At 34.4% G+C, this 22,222-nt stretch overlaps 1 protein-coding gene across 4 annotated transcripts in view; it reads right to left on the bottom strand.

Annotated features, from left to right (window-relative positions):
- Window positions 1-8,891: 8,891 nt before the first annotated feature.
- The window catches only part of LOC138696453 (cilia- and flagella-associated protein 91-like), a 95,724-nt gene continuing 82,393 nt past the window's right edge, over window positions 8,892-22,222 (bottom strand). For 3 of the 4 annotated variants that reach the window (XM_069821443.1, XM_069821445.1, XM_069821444.1), the window contains one exon: window positions 8,892-12,541. In XM_069821443.1, the coding sequence (XP_069677544.1) occupies window positions 11,826-12,541 (716 nt within the window). In that variant the 3' untranslated portion in view covers window positions 8,892-11,825. The remainder of the gene's footprint in view (window positions 12,542-22,222) is intronic. The other variant, XM_069821447.1, reaches the window with a different exon arrangement.

Below are 22,222 nucleotides of genomic sequence, written 5' to 3'. Positions count from 1 at the left end.
TTTATTTTTGTGTTCATTTCGTTTCATTTTTATTAAAAAATGTAAGTAAGAACAGTAAAATATTGATACATCAATAACTTAACAGTATCTCATTCATCATTGCTAGCAGAAGAGTTTTTGGCATTGCAAATATTATCGTCACCATCTTGCCATAGCATATAGTTTTCTGTTCCATCCAATGAATTAGAAATCCCATACTTTTAAAGCTCTTCTCCACCAGCAAAAAGAAGCTCAATCGAGTACCAAACACTCTTGATCCATCAGCAGATTCGCCTTACATCCGATCACTTAATTTTACTGCTCAGGGTTTACTCGTGTTTTTCGTCTGCCATCCATCTTGTGTAACACTGCATCACCACCACCACTTAAAATGGGCGATTAATGCACATGTCCAGAGACTGAAGGACATATGTTAGACCTCCCGGGATTAACACCAGGTCAGTGTTTTCCCTGTTCAAAGATTATCGGACTTTGGGTATGGCCATGGAAGTTGTCCAGAACAAGCTTGTTGCGCAAGTTGAGCAGTGCTCTAGGGCGACGTTGCTGAACTCTCTTAACTCAGTTCAATATAAGATCATTGTCCAACACAGCAGCTGCACTCTCTCAATAATGCCTGGAACATCAATTTTTGCGATTGTCTTTCATTTAAAAATCACATATGGAGGCAACTTCCTTCCATCTGCAGTTACACAAAGCATAACTGTGCACCTTTTGTTCCTCATAACCTCCCGTTCTAATTAGAATGCTAGATTCCCCTTTTTGTTAACTGTGTATCAAACAGCATTTCAAAATACACTGGGGTCTGATCAGCATTACCAATATGTAATGATATAATATGAATTTTTCTAATGCTAACCGATCACATATCTGTGAAAATTAATCACTTTCTTCTTGTAATTGCCAGGCAGCCATTGCACAATGCTGGTTTTCTTGCAGAAGCTGAATCCATTGTGATAAAATGCTCAAATGAGCCATCCTCGGCTGCCCTTGAATCCTGTAAGCACTCAAGTTGACACATTTCACTTGAAACAGCACAACTGATCTACCTTCTCATTTACATGTCACAAAAATTTTCTCAATTTCGGGAAACTTTGCTTTTGTCCACAAAATGTCCGGCAATTACCACTGGTATGTTCAAGACACTTTTTTTATGTAGCTTTCATCTATGTTGTACTTGCTTCCTGCTGTGCGGTTACCAACTTGTTCTACTTCAATAATTCAGAACAGTCTATAGTGTGAACATCTTGAAGCCATGATTAAATACACTGTAACACTTGACCTACATCTGGCTCACCGCTTCCCACCTAACTGACCCATGTGCAACACACACCATCACTTCAAGGTCGGGACACCAATCTTGCCACAAATAATAACTGCACCCCAACTTTTAGATGCCATTTTGTTGCAATATATATATATATATAGAGCCACCAGCATAACTCAGTTGGCTAAGGCACTTGCCTGCTGATTCGGAGTTGCATTCGGGCGCAGGTTCGATTCCCACTTGGGCTAATTACCTGGTTGGGTTTTTTCCGAGGTTTTCCCCAACCATAAGGCAAATGTCAGGTAATCTATGGCGAATCCTCGGCCTCATCTTGCCAAATATCATCTCGCTATCACCAATCCCATCGACGCTAAATAACCTCGTAGTTGATACAGCATCTTTAAATAACCATAAATATATATATATATATATATATATACTGACCAGTAAAAAAAGCGATACACTTAACATTTTTATAAAAAATCTTAATTTATTACAATAAAAAAAATATTCCCCTTCAAATATTTATGATAATTTTATGAAAACAACATATCTGGTTTTAAAAAATACTGAAACATTATTAGCAACATGTATGTAATTCCTAGTTTTCTGTAACTTTCGCAGATCTTGAAATTTTTTAATTATCTTGCATCACGATTTTATCAATTTAAGGCTGATGAAAACAAGGTTAATGTTTACACTGCACCTCTTGAGGTCACTAATCACTAAAAACGAGTATTTCCACCCCTGGCGTCTATGACAGCCTGTAAGTGTTGAGGCATACTACCCACTAACCATTGAAGGGCTTCTTGAGGGATGAGATCCCTCTCCTCCAGCAATCTTGCCCCAACTGAGCCAAGGTGTTGATTGATGTCACGCTATTGGACATTCCTTCCGAGCATATCCCACACATGCTCAATAGAATTTATGTCGGAACTACGAGCTGCCCAGTCTAGGGTTCGTATCCCAACTTCTGGAGTACTGCACAACACAACGAGCAGTATGTGGATGGGCATTATCGTGCATGAGTTTAAAGTTCTGGCCAATGAAAGGTGCAAAGGGCATCACATAGTCCTCCAGGATCTCTTTGATGTACCTTTGTGCATTGAGAGCCCTGCGATCGACGAACATGAGTTCATTGTGGGCCACATTGCTGATGCCACCCCACACTATTACTGAGCCACTCCCAAATACAGTCCTCGAGACACCAACAGGCGAGTACCTCTCTCCAGGCCTTCTCCCTACCCTTTTATCGTACATCCAGCAAACCTCAGGTTAAAGCGGCTTTCATCAGTGAAGAGGACTGCTCTGAAGTCCATCCACGCAAAATGAAGGCGCACTTTCCTGTGCCGTGGCTCGAGTCGAGGCCATATGCAAGTCTTCTGGACAGAAAATTAGCTTCTGCAAACCTCCTCCTCCTCTTCCTCACTGTCCGCTCACTCACTTTCACATGCCTGACATCTTCCAGTCGATTTCTTGCCTGTACTGCTGTGGTATGGCGATCACGCAGAACTTGCAGGGTGAGAAATCTGTCATCTCTGGCACTTGTGCTTCTCCTACGGCCTAATCTCCATCTCCTGTCGTATGTTCCAAGTTCCCTATAGCGTTGCATTGCACTGTGAATGCTATCAAGCGATGCTCTGATGACCTGAGCCACATAACAAAGGCTGCATCCTTCCTCCACCAAAGCAACTGCCCTTGCAACATCTTCATGGCTGAGAGGCATGTTTTACTCACAACAGCACATGAATAACTGACTAAAATTTTAGTGAATGGTTCAAAATGTTTTCCGATATCCATAGATCAATAAGAGTGCCACAAGTTTGTAAACCTTAAAAGCTTTCATTGCACTACTCTCAATAAAATCATAAAGATATGTACTTTGGAGATCAGGGTGCAATAAACTGCCCTTAAGATGGTCATATCCTCAATTTCTTTTCACAAACAGTTCAGAGGGATGTTCTAATGTGTTAAACATCTTAAAAATGAGAAAAGAATTCTTTGTTCCTAATTATATAGAAAAAATGTAATTTATTTTAAGTGTATCACTTTTTTTGCCAGTCAGTGTATATATGCAGGGGTTATTTAAGTATGTATGGTATTCCGTATTTCAGTATGGTGCCCAGACTGGAAATGATGTGTCACCCCACTTTGCTGTTTCTTATATATTTGAATTGTTTTCAAAAGACTCCAGTGCCATCTAGCTATGAATAGTGTGTGCTCTCAAGCAGGCTCGAAAGTTAAGAAAACAAAAATAAACAAACTGGGATACTGGGTAGCAGATCTTGCAAGTATCGTTTTCGATTTGTATTGAACTATTATTGCAGTATTATAGCTGTAATAATTTGAAGCACTATAAATTATACATTTATTGCAGCCAAATAGCCAAAAGAAAAAAAAAATAGAATACATTGATATTTACATGTTTGCATATTCACAGATTGTCTTTGTTCTTTTTGTACATAGTTCAATGTAGTACCAATCACATGCCTTTTTGCATAGCATACATTCACAGTCTATATTTGGCTCATGAAAGCTTGTGTTTTTGCATATTAGATGGTGGAATCCGTGGACCACCAGCCTCGTGATGACGTGTCTCATTTCGAAGTTATCTTTTGTCCACGCTTGGTCTACCATGGCCCCGGTGCTGTAGAACTCTGGATGTATTTCTTTTCTTTTCCTGTTCAGTGTTACTAGCATCTTCTCTGATGCGCTGGTATTGGGTAGGGGTATTCTTGTCCTGAGGTCTTCGATGAGGAAAGATTCCTTCGCCAATAGGTAAGTGAGTCTTGATTTCGTGACTTTTGACACTCCTAATGCTTTCTTTATATATCTTGCTTTCACACTTTCCAGGATGGGTAGGTTCTGTATTGTTAAGTGTGTCCAGATGATTTCTATGTCGTATGTCAGTATTGGCAGAATTTTTACTCTGAATAATAGCATTGCTGTTTCTAGGTTGAGGGATCTGAGGTTTCTTATTTCATGCGTTGTCATTGCTTGGATTGCCTTTTCTGTGATGTGTTTCATGAAGCACTTTGCACTCGTTTGCAGCATGACGCCTAGATACTGTACTTGAATTCTGGAACTATCTTCAATTTCTTTTCCCTTATGTGTATCTCCACCGATGCTAGGGCTCTTCCTGTATTTCTGAAGATCATTGTGTCTGTTTTTGATATAAATTATGTTTACGTAATATTTCGTGTTACGTTGCACCATACACTTCTGTTTTGGTCGTTCTTTGGGTGGTATCCAAAGGTTTTGAGTAAAATTATTATTGTTTTCAATTTGACAAGGATTTGTATTTTACCAGTACAGTAGTGGGGGGTCGCAAACAAAAGTCGCGCCCAAAAGTGGGTCACACTTTAAAAAAATATGGAAACCATTGGTTTAAAGTATGTTGAAGTATACTTATAATACTATAATCCAGTGGGTCCCAAAGTGGGAGTCATGTAAAGACCTGAGGGAGGGGTCCCGAAATAATTTACAAAATAAAACAAAAAAATGCTTCATTAACATATATTTATTTTGTACTTAGAAACATAAAAATAACAACACTTATCATACTTACTTACTGGCTTTTAAGGAACCCAGAGGTTCATTGCCGCCCTCACATAAGCCCGCCATTGGTCCCTATCCTGAGCAAGATTAATCCAGTCTCTATCATCATATCCCACCTCCCTCAAATCCATTTTAATATTATCTTCCCATCTATGTCTCGGCCTCCCCAAAGGTCTTTTTCCCTCCAGCCTCCCAACTAACACTTTATATGCATTTCTGGATTCACCCATACGTGCTACATGCCCTGCCCATCTCAAACGTCTGGATTTAATGTTCCTAATTATGTCAGAATACAATGCATGTAGTTCTGTGTTGTGTAACTTTCTCCATTCTCCTGTACTGTAACTTCATCCCTCTTAGCCCCAAATATTTTCCTAAGCACCTTATTCTCAAACACTCTTAACCTATGTTCCTCTCTCAAAGTGAGAGTCCAAGTTTCACAACCATAAAGAACAACCGGTAATATAACTGTTTTATAAATGTGATGAATGTGCCTGGTTTTCAGAAAGTAGTTTCTCATATCTTGTCTAAGTATTTGTTACATACAGTGATACAATTTTCAAGTTCAAGATTTCTCACTTTTGTTTTGTTGGTAATCATAGACGGGAAACTTATTTTGTATAAATGCGAGGTTGCATATGTTATAAAAAAAATTTAAGAGCTTCTTTAGCAAGCTCGATGTATTCTTTTGATTCAAAATTGGCGTATGTTCTGCAAAAAAAGTTCTAGTTTCAATACTCCATCAGTAAGTAGAGGAGGGTAGTACACAGTGAGAAGAAAAAACTATTGCATATTTCTTGGTATATTTATTTAATAGAGCAAAAGCAACACATGCATTTATATTTTGGACCTTTTGGGTGCATATTTCTTTCCGTGAATACAAATAAAGTTAGTAAAAATAATTGTTAATATAATTTGACATTTGTCTCACTGTGTACCAGAAGTGGTACAGAGAGACAAGCCATTTCACTTGATTTTGTTAAGCAAAACACATGTAAAAACTAATGAAAAGTTAAAACTAAATTATTTTTAGTGGCAATGTTTCATATTGGGAAAGCAGACATAACCTGATAGGCGTTTTGTTCTCATTGGCAGTGGTTGTGGGAGAATCATCGCAATGTCTGCTTTTTCACAGAAGCTATATCAGGAACTGTGGAAGTTATAAAACCCAAGATTTTTTTGCTTTTTCGAAAGTATGTCACTTCAAAGTCACCATCTTTATCCTTTCCCTTCAGTATTGTAGCAACATAAAATATGCTGCCTGGAAAACGCACTAGCACATAATCACCACTACAGGTTCTTTATCCAATTTGTCAAGTTCCATTTCTTCTTCTTCAGCATCTTCATCTGTCCCATAAGATCTCCCACTTTCTGTATCACTGCAGGCTTTCTCAGTGACTTTTGATCTAGGATTTATCTTCTTTTGAAACAGTGCTTTGGCACTTTTCTTCATTTCTGTTTCCTTTCCATCTTGACTTTCTCTTCAATCAAACTTCTTTCTGGGGTTGAAGTTAATATTATGCTTCTACCTGCTGGTCGTCCACCTCTTTTTTTTTCCTAGGTGCAGCTTTAGGATAGCCACGGAACTCCTTTGGTGAAACATAGCTGCTTGTTATGACCATTGTCAGTTTTTGTTCCTCCAATGTTCACGTTATCACTATATGCATCTACATGATCTTTCTCAGTTTCCTCTTCATGTGTCACTGTGACTGCAGGTAGTTCAGGCCTGTCAGAAATAGCTGACATCAAAAAATCTGACTTCTCAAAAATTTCCTTGTTGAACGGATATATTCCACTTCACTTGAATCTTGCAGTTATATTAATAGATGCCATTGCCCGCATGAAAGATTCTCCAACACATTCAGCCATGTGGTAAATGGTCATGGGTATGCCTGGATTTCTCAGCATCCATGAATCGACAGCTGTGTTATAATATGCTTTCAACGGACCAAAAACTGTCAGGTCTAACTTATGACTAGAGTGAGGTGGAAGTGTCAACATTGTTATACCTGCTTCTTTTGCCATATCCAGGACTTCAATTGACCTGTGGCTTCGTGGTTGTCGCATATTAATAATGAAGGATTGTCTTTGGAGCTGTGGGAATGCTTAATAAAATGGTCCATGACTCTGGGGATTAACTTAGATGTCATCCATCCAGCCAGTAGAACTGGCTAAACCAAGTGTGCCTGATTGTGCTTCATTGAGCATATGGGTCTTGAAATTTTTGCGTGGGAAAATCATAACAGGAGGCACAAATGTTCCTGATGCACACACAATGGCTACTACTGTTTCTAATTGTCCACGCTCACCACTAGTGCACTGGTTTAATTGTTTCATGCCTTTCATTCCTATTACTTTTTTGGGCTTGTGCACTGTGGTAACGCCTGTCTCATCCAAGTTGTAAATCCTAGAACTGACAGCTAGCTGAGGTAAACTGTCATACACAGCAGTCATATTATCAAAAAACTTCTTCACATTGAGAGGATTGAAGGACGTTAGTCTGGACAAACTGCAACCCTCAGGTTTTCTGATGCTGAGATTTTTGTTGCGATGCATAAAACCTCTCATCCACTCTAATCCAGCACATTTGGCAGTTTTCCATGATGATGACATGTCAAGGTTATTTTTCTCAGCCATCTCAAAGGCTAATCGCTGTAAAGCAGTAGTTGATAGGCCAAAACACATTTTACTGCAAGTTTCTGCATATTCGACCAGATCATGCTCTTGTTCTTAGGTAAATAATTTGAGCACATCGTATTGTGACTTCATACTAACATCAATTTCTGGATTTACCTTCTTTTTTACATATCTATGTAGTGTCTGAAATGAGATTCCTTTAGTTTTAACAGCTTGTCTTATGCTGTAATGCTCATTCAGCACTAGATTAACAGCATCAATCATTTGTTGTTTCCCAATGTTTCCAATTTTCCTTGGTTTATCTTTTGGCCTAACCATGGCAAAGCTGAAAATAAAAAGAAACTTGTATTTCAATGGCTCTATGATTAGAAAATTATTTTGTAAAACATAAAAACATAGTATTGAATTAAAAATGGTACACAGTGAGACAGTGTCTCAGCATCTCATTGTGTACCAAATGCATCATTACACAAAATGGCTGCTCACCTTCAAAGAGCTTCTTTGATGGCCTCCAGTTGACAACAAATAATGCACAATATGATTGCACTATATAGAAAATTTTTAACATATAAGTAACAGCTGGCAGTAAACAATAAACAAATCACTACTTACAACAATTAACTCAAAATTTGGCATATAATACAACAACGCAAAATATATCTAACCCTCAAATCCACCATTCCAGCCAAAGAAGTAACAAATCAGGAGCAGCTAACAGTGCTGACTCCATGGGGAAAAAACCTACTATGGAAAATAATGTCTCACTGTGTACTACCCTACCCTACATATTTCAATGAGTGTGTGTGTGTGTGTGTGTGTGTGTGTGTGTGTGTATCTAAGGCCTGCTCACTTCACTTGCATGATTTGAATTTATTTCAATGAGTTTATCCTCAATTTTTTTTTAATTTAAACCACTAGAGCACAACTGTCTAAAAACGGATTCAATATCCATCTGTGACTGTTGCAATAATTGTTTTGAGTTTCTTCCAGAAGATACTCTAAAAGCTGTTAATTAAAATCGTACTTTGGTTGGTATTCACTGATTTTGAGTAAAATTATAGTTGTTTGCAATTTTACAGGAGTTTGTATTTTTCGAATGAAGATCAAGAAACTGTATGGTAGTAGGGAGTCACAAATAGAAGTCTTGCCCAAAAGTGGGTCACGCCTTCAAAAGTTTGGGAACCACTGCTAAATCTTTTGTATACATAAGATTTTAGACACATTGATTTTATATATATTTGTATAATTTCCCATTTATATTGTTGCATAAGATCTTCATTCTGAGAATATAATATGCTTAGCATAGTTTCATCCATGATAAACAACTACATACTCTGTCTTATAGTAGTTGGGTTGCTGTGAAATCAAATAAAAAATTAGTTGTCTTTTATTTATGCTGTTTAAATTAATATCTTGGTAAAATGCTACAATATATATTTTATAACGTAAATGTTTATTAGGATATTCTTGTACATTAATCTTATATGTATAAATACAGTACTGGTATATATTCAGTCGTTCTTTTAAGTTCTTTTGCAGGACACAGGTGACAACACGTGTACACAGACTTTGACAAAATGTAAAGCAAATTTTACGTTTAAACGTATTTATATCACTGCCAAATTAATACTCATTGTGAATAATATAGCATTATTGTAGTATGTGTATAGTATACGACATAAGCATTCCTCTAAGGAAAAAATTGTTACAATGTAAAACTTCTGTGTAAATTTGTTATTTTTTAATTCTGGAGAAATAATTCATTTGATAGTCACTTCTGTACCACAATCATATTACAAATGTGTGTTGTGTCTTCAGTTTAGTAGCTCAATTAAATTCGATTTTTGTTCAAAAAAATTTAACAGCAGTTTTTAAGTGTAATAGGTGGAGATCTCAAATGTATGGATTTTACCACATTTTGAAGACTTTTTTTTTTTTAACAGTAACAATGTTCACAACATTTCAAACAGGACAGAACTTTCATGATTCAGTAAAAATCTCTACAGTCGAGATTTCTAAAATGTGTGTACGTGTTTTCATGAGATCCTATAATAGATTAAAGACATACCAGTAGTGTGTTATATAGTATCTGACCATTAAATATAGAATTTGTATTACCATGAAACTTCGTTATTTTCAGTAATATATTCTTTTTTCCATAACACTGTACAATTAGACCAATAACTTAATTTTGTAGACTTTTTTTATATGAATTGAATAAATTTATCCCAGTGATATAATAATTACAGTTTGAAATAATATCCAAATAATGGTTATCCATTGATAGCTTTTTTTTAAGGATACAATTAAAGTGTGTATGTGTGCTGCTGCATACTAAATGTAATTCATAACATCGTAACATAAATTTGTGTTATTTCTAGTGTATAATTATGTTTTTTTTTATAGTAGAATAATTCTCTTCTTGCTGAAGCATGCATCAAAGTATCAGGAAGAAATATATATCACAAGAAAGATGTGTTGTGAGAAAGAAAGTGATACTGCTAACATTATGTGTATTGTGTATAATTGGAAAACTTAACTCTGTAAACAATTACATTATTATTATATATTCCAGTATTGTTTCTTATTGCATACTGAAACATCCTTTTGACATATGGATGGCACAAAAGAATAAAGATAATTGTGATTATTTTACATTCTTTTTTTTTTTATACTTTCGAATCAAACAGATATTTTCTGCAGAAAATGCATTCAAGAGAAAACATTTAAAAAAGTATTAATTTTACTTCGTAAGATAGCTTAAATTTTATTCCTTTTGGTTACATACAACTTCATTTCAATTTAATTTGACTAACCTTGATGCTACTATGAATTTTATGTAAATGTTTTAAATTTTGTTGTTTCTACAGTCTGTTTCTTCACATAAAATAATTTTCAATTACAAACTGAAACTTCTTTCAGAATAAATTATTTTGTAAAATTTGTTAAGGTTTGTTTGGTAACAGAGATGAAGAAAATTACAGTCTTAGAATATGCAGAAGATATACTCGTAGATTGTTGGGAAAAACAGGGAAGCTACCATTACCCGTACAAACACAGCAATCCAACGATTTCATGAGATTGGTCTATCTCTAAATCCTAATAAATCTGTTTCCATTTCCATTGAGAATAATCATCTAGACCAGGAAAGGGCACGGTAGGGGAAATAGGGAGTGCACACAAAGAGTAGGGAGCTTGAAAACAGGTTTGATAGAGAGAGAGAATGCCACTATAAGCAGTGATGGGTCATAATACCGCTCATGACACTTTGTATTAACACTTGTTTCAAGCATAAATGAAGGGTTCAGAGCCATAGTGGGCCAAGCGCCATTTATTAAAAACGGAGAAAGCAAGGGTTAAAGTTAAGTGAATACCATAGTTTAATGATGATTGACATATCATTTAGTTTGAATGTGTATACTTTATATTACTTGCTATATGTTTCCATTGAATTATGGTGATAACTTCATTTTAACCCTTGTTTTCTATAGTTTTAGTAAATTGCGCTTGGCCCACTATGGTTCTGAACACTTCAAATAATGGTATATTTATGAAAAGCGTATTATTAAATATAACAGAAAAATTACCTATATGTATGTTTGAATTATTTTAAATTTAAATTATACAACATAACACAGTAGAACATTCAGATTAAACCATCGATGAAACATAATAAATGAATTAAATGTCTTAGCTGCTGCAATGCAATATAGGTACAATAAAGTGAATGTAAGACTTCTTGAATATTTCTGGATTAAATAAATTATTATTCAGTTGATTTTATGAAATTAACTGTATAATTGTAATAATATACGCAGTATAGATAGATTGAATAATCAATACTTTCTGAATGCAATCTACATAATTATGTTATATTTAACTGCTATTCTGTGATGCTCATTGTAATGATCCTAGAAAATATGGGCTACATAATTACAAGTTTTGCAGGTAGTATGAAAACATATTGTTGACAGAAGATGGCCTCTCAAGTAGAATTTGTGGTAGGTCAAAATTTATGACTTCATTTTTTTATTTATAAACTTTCTATGTCCTGTCATTCTACCTGTTTTCCTCCTTTTTCACAGTCACCACTAATAACAACACAAGAGAAAGAGCTACAGTAAGATATGTTGTCATAAAAACTGAATGTAAATAGCTGATTCCATAGTAGGGCTTGCAAGGGCTCCCACCTTTTCAACCCTTCCTTTCCAAAAAAAGAAAACCTATGCATATTGCTATTTTCAGCTACCGGTGCTGTATATTTCATCCTACTGCACTTCAGTAAAGTAAGTCTCCAAAAAGAGAAAGCAGTTTTATTAATGCAATATTAACAATAATGTGTTGTAACTCCATCTTTTAATTAATTTTAGTTCCTGAAGCTCATTTTCGGTTTGGCAGAGTTGTGTGACCCTTTATCATCCTCATTTTTCGGATCTGTAAATCCAATTTTCGGTCTTAATTTATTTTTCGAAGAGCTTTTACCTTCTTCAATATCATCATCCTGTTCCTTAAATACGATCTTATGTTTCGTCTTAGAATGTGGTGCACTCTCATCGCCATCTTCGTCATCTTCATGAATGTCTTCGAAACCTATTTTAGGCTTCGACCTTAGTTTTTTAGAGCTATCTTTACTGTCAATTTCCCTGAGAGAAATTTTGAGTTTTGTTTCACCTTCCTCAGAATCAGAATGCTCATCTGTTGTGGTTGCAGAAACAAATTTCTCAGTGAGAGCAAGTTCAGTCACTTCCAGTCCAAATTCAGGTTCTTTGGTATCATCTTCAGTATAAAAAATTTTGGTTTCATCCTCTGCAGTGCTTCCACTGTCATGCTTGTCTTCACTGAGGGCTCCTAATTTCTCCACCCTCTCTTCAATGTTTTGGATACTTTCAGTTTCGAAAATTTCTTCATCATCTTTTTCACTTTCCTTCAAGATTTCGTTTTCAGTAGGTTCTTTGTGAGAATCGGTTTCCACTTCATTTTTGTCTTTTTCTTCTTCATCACTAATGCTCTGTTGTGAGACAACTGATTCATCTTGTTCAACTGGACTGACAGCCTCTTTATGTCCCTGAACTTTGTCTGCACCTGGTAGTAAACATACAGAAGCTCAATTCAATATCTCTAAAATTCTCTCCAGATTTTAATGAAAAACCACAATGTCTACTTACAGGTATTAAAACTATAGGTATAATACTCAGATAATAGATACTCAATAGTAATATAAAAATTTCCTGACTAAAATGTATTCTAAAATCGAAACTAAATACAACTTTCTAAGAACCGTATCCTATGAAAATGTATACTGGTATGGATTTAATACTGAAATTATCCTTCTTGCTTCCCAATATTTAATAGCATTCCAATGTTTCTTTAAAACCTGAAATATACTGTTATGTGCTATATCTATTTTTTTCTTCTTCTGAACACAAAAAAAATTCTATGAAGGTAATCACACAAACAGTGTGGGTCGTAATTATGGGACATCAGCAACAGCTACTTAGTTTAGGAAATAATTTGAAGTTTTAGGTAATTTATTTCACTTTGAAGTTCTCGTTCACTTGTACATTTTAGACCTATAAGTCACATTCACCTTATTTTCATAAGAGGCTGTATAGATTTTCTTCGATTTTAATAACTTTTTGCCAACAAATACTCTTCTCATTTTCAACTATCTAATTGTATAATCTGTTGAATGAAATTTTGTATTTTTTTTTTTTTCACATTGAGATGTTCATACTGCCTCGATAGAAGCCTGTGGGTCATGAAGTATATAATATCATTACATTTATTTACTCGATTATATGAGCTTTGAAGAGATGTTTAGATAATTTCAATTTCTCCATCAAAATTTGTGATGCTTTTCTCAAAGGAGAAGAATAATTGCCAGCTAAAATGATTAAAAGTCATGGTTGCAACATGTGGAAAGAATGAAAAATAAAGTAATATAAGCATTAAAAAATTCTACCAGAACAATCGGTTATGAATGTTGAAAGGTGTGGAAAAATAAACCTAAATCTAAAATCGTTGAGTAGAAGAAACCTGAAGAAGAAATTACATTGTTAATGATATATAATTAAATTCTAAAATTATGCTACATTACAGAATAAAATCACTTACTTAATATAACTTACATTAGAATAATATTTAATGAATACATAAGAAATAAATGTTGTACGACTAAATACAAACGTGGCTTATAGGGCAAGCAGATATTCTTCTGGAATGTAGTTATAAATATACTGGCTACTAAATTAATGTGAAGAAATTCTGAAATGTGGAAATTGGTGTTACATTTCCGCGTGATTAACTGCATTCACAAGTTAATTTTTACACTGAATTTTGTAAGACAATAGAATAAGTAGTAGGCCTACTGTATATAGTTCAAAAATTTTGAACACATTTATGCAAAATGCAGTAGTATAGTCTGGTTCATATATCTAGCCTATATTTTATTGATAATCACTTGAGAATTTTTTCGATCTTACGTCCAAATATTGAGAAGCAAGAAGAAAGATAACTACATTGTTAATCCTGAGCATTACACGCATTTTTAGTTGTACATTTTTTTCTATTTTTCAGCCAATCCACTTTGTCAATTTGATTCGTGTGGTTATAGAAAAAATTTTCAAGCCATGGTGCCATAAATCATCGAAATATCATAAAAAGTAACAGTAATCTAATTACTTCTAATGCACACACATCATAGAAAGAGTTCGAAGAAGTAAAGATTTTGTATATTATGATTTATTCAGGGAAAGAGAAAATTCGGTATTTGGAACTGGAACAGTCTATAGACAGCCATTAATTATTTTAGATGAATCTGTATAATTGTCTAGCTGCTCACTATGGTCAGAGATGACCAATGAAGTGATGAAAAATTTATACATTTTATCGGAAATTAAATGGGTTTTTAAAAAAAGTTAACTGAGGTGACTCACTGATTTGAGATGGCCATTTCAGCAAGTTTTACTGTGTACATACTTTTATAATGTGTCATAAATTTTTCTCAAAAATACTTAATAGCACAATGGAGAGTAAACATAATAGTAGGCCTATAGTTCTTATGCTTCTAAAATATTACATAGGTACACAATGGTATTTTTACTTCGGAATGTGAATTATATGTCTTTCTCGTGTTAGATTCTATTTTTACTCTTCTTTGTGACCAAAATTTCAAGCTTATAATTTATTTTAATGAGATGAAAGAACTTCAAAGCCACTTTGCTATAATAACAAAATTCGAACCACTGCAACAATCACACGAAACAAATGCTCTTCTTGTCTGTGGTTCAAAACATCAAAATAATGAATTCAGAAGCAGTTTCAACATTGTCGAAGTTGGGCACTCAATATGCTGTTTCGTGTTTATATGTTCTTCAGTTTATTTACTTAGTGTTAATTTAATTAATTTGTTTTATAGTGCAAGGTTTTCGTTTTTTATTTATCGATCAAGTATTAAGTTATTACTATGAAGTCTGTCATTAATTCCGAAATCAAACACTTTTTCAAAAGAAAAAGACAAATGGTAGATGATGGTAAGAACTTAAAAATATATACATAATCTTAACTTCTTTCTTACCAAAGTTGGGCATATTATAAATGATTACTGGTAACAATTACATAGTTTCAGTCATAATTCCCATACTGAAGCTATTACAAGGAGTTAAAAACGTAAAAATAAAAGATTTAACATAATTAATAATGTTTCAAATAATTTTTCTTCTAATTGTTTACTATCAATTTTATAAAAATTGAAGGAACAGACTAGCATAAAATTAAATTAGTTTTAAAACGCAGGTTACCAGTAAAGAAACACAATTGCGACAAAGATAAAGAGCTCTCTTCATCGTTTCCTAATCATGAAAATTCACCCAAGAGATTTAAGTATTAGAAAATTAAATAGGCAGAAAAACTTTAAATCTAAAACCGGCGAGTCCAAAAACACTTCACACTTCACTTGAGACTTCTATAATACAAAGTGTGACGAAAGATTGAAAAATAAAGGCTGCATTGAAGAGAACATAGGTGCCAACCCTTCATCTAGTACAATTATTGATGGAGACTTAGAGAAAGGAGCATGTGAAACTATTTTAAATTAACTGACAAAAAATTTAATGTGACAATGTTTTTGGGCGACATATATAGAGAAATAAATTATGAAACTCATGGGGACGACATTCCAAAATATATCTACGCGAATATGACGTTTGGCATATAGCAAAGAGTTTATCTAAGAAAATTAAATCAAATTCTAGGCACGGTTCAAGACTTTTAGAGTGAAAGGACAGTAGGTATTTTATAAATAATTTATGGTGATCTTCAGAAATGTACAATGGGATACAGAAATCAATCTTCTTAATGTATCCAGCTGTTTGCTGACAACATAAAGTCCACTATATTCCACTGTAGTCTATTCAGTTGTTGTTTTTCACGAGAAATGAGGGGTATTTTGATCGGTGTTCATTATAGATGCCTGTTGCTAGTAGCCAGAGATGGGGTGTAGTCAATATATACTGCAGGGCTGTGTTTTCTGCAACTGGTACTGATGATTTTAATTTACTTCTTTTGTGGTTTATGGATGGACAGTATAGAAGAATGTGTTCCAGATCTTCATCATGATTATTACACCACAGACAAGTAGGATTATCAGAAATGTGAATTCGGTGTAGGTACACTTGAGCTACAATGTGACCTGTTCTGGCTCTTGTTAAAAATGTTTGAACATGTCTGGGCAAGTTTTGTACATTTCCAGGTCATTTGGTTTCTTTTGTACAGACTTAAAAATTTTTCCTTTGTCAGAAGAGAGCCAATTGTTGATCCATAGGTTTGTAAAATGAGACTTTACTGAAGCAAAAGCATTGGATAGAGATATCACTTGAAGAGGTCTTGGTTGCAAATATGTTGCCTGTTTTGCAATATTATCGACTTTCTCGTTTCCAGGTATACCACAATGACTAGGTATCCATTGAAATGTTATTTCCTTTTGGAGTTCTTTTAGTAGTTGTTTCCGAATTGGAATAATCCTATGTGCATATAGGTTTGGTACATATTTAATTATATTAAATATAGCCCCCCTTGGAGTTGGTAAGTATGCAAATAAATTTTTCAGAAATTTGAGTAACACAATGAAGAGCAGCATCAATAGCTAGTAATTCAGTGTCAAGACTGGAGGAGGATGAATATGGTATGAAATAACTTTCTTGATATTTTGGAATATAATACCCTGCTCCTGATGTCCCATTATTAGGATTTAGAGATCCATCTGTATAAATTTGAAGGTGATCCTTACATGTACTGCAGAGTAGTTCCATGGAATCTAACTTAAGATTGTATGGAGGATCATTTTTGGAATGATTTCCTGAAATTTGTATGCTATATTCTGGAATCACCCATTTCCATGGAGGAATTTCGTTCACAACTGGAGTTTTAGCAATGAGTGTGTCTGTGATATAGATTGGTATTTCTTTTTTTTTTATTTTATAGAAATTACACAGGATATCATCTCACAGTTTGAAGAATATCTGAGATCTGGATGAGGCTTGCAATTTTAAATGTATTTTTAGATCATTTTGTAATATATAGTGTCTGAGTGGTTGAATATTACATTCAATTTCTAGGGCAACAGTTGACGTGGTTTTCGGTACTCCTAGGCATAATCTTAAGGCTGAGTTTTGAAGAACAGAAATTTTTTGTAGATGAGTTGCTAATGCTCCTCCCCATATTTCACATCCATAGATCAATTTTGATCGTATATAAGCATTATAAAACAGACGCAGTGTCGTGATATCTGACCCCCATTTCCTATTAGCTATGATCTTCAAGAGATTTAATCGTGGTAGATACTGCGAAGCAACATTGGTTAAATGTGTTTTCCATAAAAGTTTTTCATCAAAAATTAATCCTAGGATCTTAGGAGTTGGATTGTACTGAATTTCTTAATTATTCAAATAAATGTGAGGTTTATAGTTTTTTAGGCTATATCTTCTTTTGAAAACGTTATATTCAGTTTTTGATTGTGAGATAGATAGATTCCATTTGGATGCCCAATTACTGATATTATTTACAGCTGTTTGTATAACTCTTAATGATTCGTTTGGATCTTTGTTCGTAGCCCATACTGTAACATCATCTGCATAAATACCAGTACTTATTTTTACCTCAGATGGAACAACATCAGGTAAGTCATGTAACATTATATTAAATAAATTTGGGCTTAAAACAGAACCTTGAGGTATACCACCTGTAATTTTTTTGGATAAAGATAAATGATTATTTACTGAGGTTTGAATTATTCTTTCATTAAGAAACGAATGTAGAAATCTTAGCATTCTGCCTTTGATACCAAGTTTTATAGATTGCAATAAAATGGATCTGTGTGGAGTATTATCAAAAGCAGCTTCAAAGTCTATCATTACAGCTAATGTGGTCTTCTTTTCTGTGAAACCTTTATAAATTTCTTGAGGAAAATATAATATAGCTTCAGTTGTGCCACATGATGGTCTAAAGCCAAACTGATATGGGCTTAAAAGATTGAAAGTTTCAAGTCTCCAGGTTAATCTTCTGTGAACAATGCGTTCCAGTAATTTAGAAATGCAGGATGTTAAAGATATCGGTCTATATGATTTAGGGCCCAATTTGTCTTTACCTGGTTTGAGAATAGGAATTACAATTGCATTTTTCCATGTTTTAGGATAAAAGCCTGTTTTCCAAATATTATTGAAGAGATGGAGAATTTCTTGCCTAATTTTATTAGAGGAATTTAATAGCATGCTGTTATGGATTTCATCCTCTCCTGTAGAAGAATTGTGTAGCTCTGATATTGCCAAGTTTATTTCTTCAGTGGTAAAAGCATTGTCTGTTATATCATTATGATGAAAAATAAGTTGAAAATTACTTGTAAGATATTGTTCCTCTTTATTCATATATAAAGGCCATGATGAATTATTAGTCAGCCTCTGGGCATAGTGTGAATTTAAGAGTTCTGCCTTTTTAGCATTTTCTGTTATTATTGTTTGATTACTATCTTTAAGGTGAGTGATGTGTTCGTAACTCTTGCCTTCTATGGCTTTAAATCTTTTCCATACAGTTGTAGGCGGAGTATTTGGGTTTAAAGACTCAACAATTCGCTGCCAGCTTGTTCTTTTGGCTTCAAGAATACTTCTTCTGAGATTTGCCCTTGCTTTATTATATTTTATTTCGTCATCAACTGTCCTCGTTTTCATCCAATGTCGCTGAGCAGATTGCTGTTGTTTTCTCATGTAAGTTAAATCATTATTCCACCAGATGTTCATAGGGCTACAAGATTGTTGTTTGATAGTGGGAATAGACTGTTTTGCTGCAGTTATGATGATATCAGTAATTTCTGAAGTTCTGGAATCAATAGTTTTTTGAGACAATGCAACGGGATATAGAAGAGTTGATAGAAAAATTTATTTCATGTTGCATAATGTCAGCAATATTCATGAATGGAAGAAGGGAAACAAATTCAGAAAGTGTTAATATGGCCCCTATGTGACAAAAAAAAAAAGGCTTGGATTACAAAAAATCTGATCATCACAAAACTTTGAAGAAAGTTGTTCTAAATTCTCAATTCTTAGCTGACCTAAAAGAAACAAATCATTTCTGCACGCAAGTATGCTAGAATCTTATCATAAAGAACGCCTAAAGTACCTTCCTAAAAGAAAGCACTTTCCTTATGAATGGATGGTCACAAGAACCATGTAGATCACAAATCTTGAGATTTTTTTGACTTGAGATTTTTTTGATTGCATAATATGATGTACAAAATAATTTAAAATAACTGTCATCAAGTCGAAATCATTTTTATTAAACCTATTTTTTTCTTTTTCTTGAAATGTAGTAATTATTAACTTTACATACATATTTGAATTGATATCTTTTTAACCCTCGAATTTTATTTTTTAAGTTTCTTCGCCTTTCTGGGTGGAATGTTTTAACTTCACTTATTTTCCAATAATATGTTGCGAGTTACATTGGCATGCAAAATGCTTGTAGACTATAAAAAATGGTAACAAATAGGTGCCCACTGAAACGTTCTGCATCAAGACTGAAATATAAGTGCAGTGAAGTGACGTATCATGTAGATTAACATCGACAAGTGTGGTACCGGTATAGTGAAGTGATAAAGTGCAGTGCTAACAATAAGTGTGTAATACTAGGAAGTGTGAAGTGTAGGCCTAATTGTTTTCGTGATTTATTGTGCCAGTGACATGAGTGCTAAGGCATGTGATTTGAGTGGAAACTGTGGTGCGTGTCGTAGGAACGTTAGACAGGGAGTATTTTGTGACAGTTGTAGAATGTGGTTTCATTACGGATGTAGTAACACTACTAGTGATGAGGTTAGTCTATGCGATAATTGGTCATGTGAACTCTGTCACTATAAAACATTACTTGTAAAACAGGAGGAAACCATCACCAACCTACGATATGAGCTGGAACTTTTCAAAATTCAATTGGGAAGTAGAAATGTTGCTTCAACTTTCAATTCAGATTTGCTTGATTTTAAGGTTGTATCCAGACGAAATCGTAGGAGGAGAAGGTTCTCTGCTGAGGATGTTAGTGAAATAAAGTTGACCAACAGATTCAATGTTTTAGAAACAATGGAAGTTGATCGACCATCCCTAAATCCTCCACAACAGGCTTCTGCTGCAGATGATGGTAGAAAAAGTAAAGTATTGTTACTGGGGAGCAGTCACGGGAGGGGAATAGCAAACCTGTTGAAAGAGGAATTAGGGACTGACTATGAGATTTGTAGCATAGTAAAACCTAGTGCTGGACTTACTCATGTTACAGAAGATCGTCCACACCTGTGGAGTAACGGTCAGCGCGTCTGGCCGCGAAACCAGGTGGCCCGGGTTCGAATCCCGGTCGGGACAAGTTACCTGGTTGAGGTTTTTTTCCGGGGTTTTCCCTCAACCCAATACGAGCAAATGCTGGGTAACTTTCGGTGTTGGACCCCGGACTCATTTCACCGGCATTATCACCTTCATTTCATTCAGACGCTAAATAACCTAATGTTGATACAGCGTCGTAAAATAACCCAATGAAATAAATACAGAAGATCTGGTAAAACTATCTTCTGGTTTTACTAAGAGGGATCATATTGTAATAGTGGGTGGGCCAGGGAACAGCCTGGATAGAGATGTTAGTTACTCTGTTGAGAGAGATCTAGAGAACATAAGTAAGGACAGCAGCCACACAAATGTGGAGGTAGTGGAGCTTTTTGACAGGTATGACAAGCCGTGGCTTCATAGCAGGGTGAGGAGTATGAATGCACGACTTGGACGTGCCTTGATCAGACCCAATGCCTCTCATATTGATGTGATAGAGGTATGTAGCATTAAGAGAGATGATTGTACATCTCATGGCCTACACTTGAATTCTAGAGGCAAGAAGAAGCTTTCGCATCTGATCGCTAATAGAATAAAGGGTAGGATTCCAGTGATTACCAATATAATTCCTGCTGTTCACCATAGGGCATCTCCTTTTTTAGGCTAAAATATAAATTAGAAAAAGAAAGTAGGCCTACAGGTAATCAGAATAGTGAAGTAAATACAAATAATAAATTTTGTAGGGTTAATTCAAATTCAAAAACAAAAGATACCGGAAGTCAGTTTAGTTTATTTCATCAAAACATACAAAGCCTTAGAAACAAGTCACCAGAGTTATTAACATTCTTAGAAATAGAACAAATAAACCCATACATAATATGCGTCACTGAACATCATATGAAACAACAGGAATTATCGGCACTTTCACTGGGAGGATACAAACTAGGAGATAGCTATTGTAGACAGAATCTACAGAAAGGAGGTGTGTGCATATTTGTTCGAAACGATATAAATTTTAAAAATATCAGCCTTTCAAAATTTAGCATAGAAAAAGATTTAGAGCTGTGTGCGGTAGAATTAGAATTGAAATCTGGTAATCTTATTGTTATAGGTATATACAGGTCGCCCTCTGGAGATTTCAAACATTTTCTTCATCTACTAGAAAATACATTACAACACATACATGAAAAAAACACGAATACATGTTTTGCGGAGACTTAAATATTGACTATCTCACTGAGAACACTAAAAAAGAAGAATTTAACACATTATTAGCAACCTTCAATTTAATACATACAGTCAATTTTCCAACTAGAATACAAAAAGGATCGATTTCTGCAATTGATAATATAATTATAAGGAAAGATAGATTAGATAGTTACTGCACAGTTCCCATTATAAATGGTCTTTCAGACCATGATGCTCAACTAATAAGAAGAAACGATAGCATTCCTGCATCAAAACACGCGAATAAATTTAGGTTAAGGGTCATAAATGAAGAATCTTTAAAGGACTTCGAAGCTAAACTAAAAAATGAAACATGGGAATCAGTATATGATAATGGTGATATGAATAGTAAATTCAATGTGTTTCATAATACATTCTTAAATATCTTTGAATCCAGTTTTCCTGTAAAGTACAAAAATTCTCGAACATCTAAAAACAATTGGATTACCACTATGAAGACCACCAACACATACTAAGAGGTCTCTCTATATTCAAAGTAGAAATAGAATGACCCCAAATTAATAGCTCACTTTAAAAAGTACTCTAAAATATTACACAAAGTAATTTTAAAAGCCAAAGAACTTTACTATAACGGAATTATTCTAAACTCGAATAATAAAATCAAAACAACTTGGAACATAATAAAAAAAGAAAGTGGAAAGTTTAGAACTAAAGAACAAGGTTACAC

Source organism: Periplaneta americana, chromosome 3, assembly GCF_040183065.1.
Source record: "Periplaneta americana isolate PAMFEO1 chromosome 3, P.americana_PAMFEO1_priV1, whole genome shotgun sequence".
Lineage (NCBI taxonomy): Eukaryota > Metazoa > Arthropoda > Insecta > Blattodea > Blattidae > Periplaneta > Periplaneta americana.
This window is presented reverse-complemented; position numbering and strand designations above follow the sequence as displayed.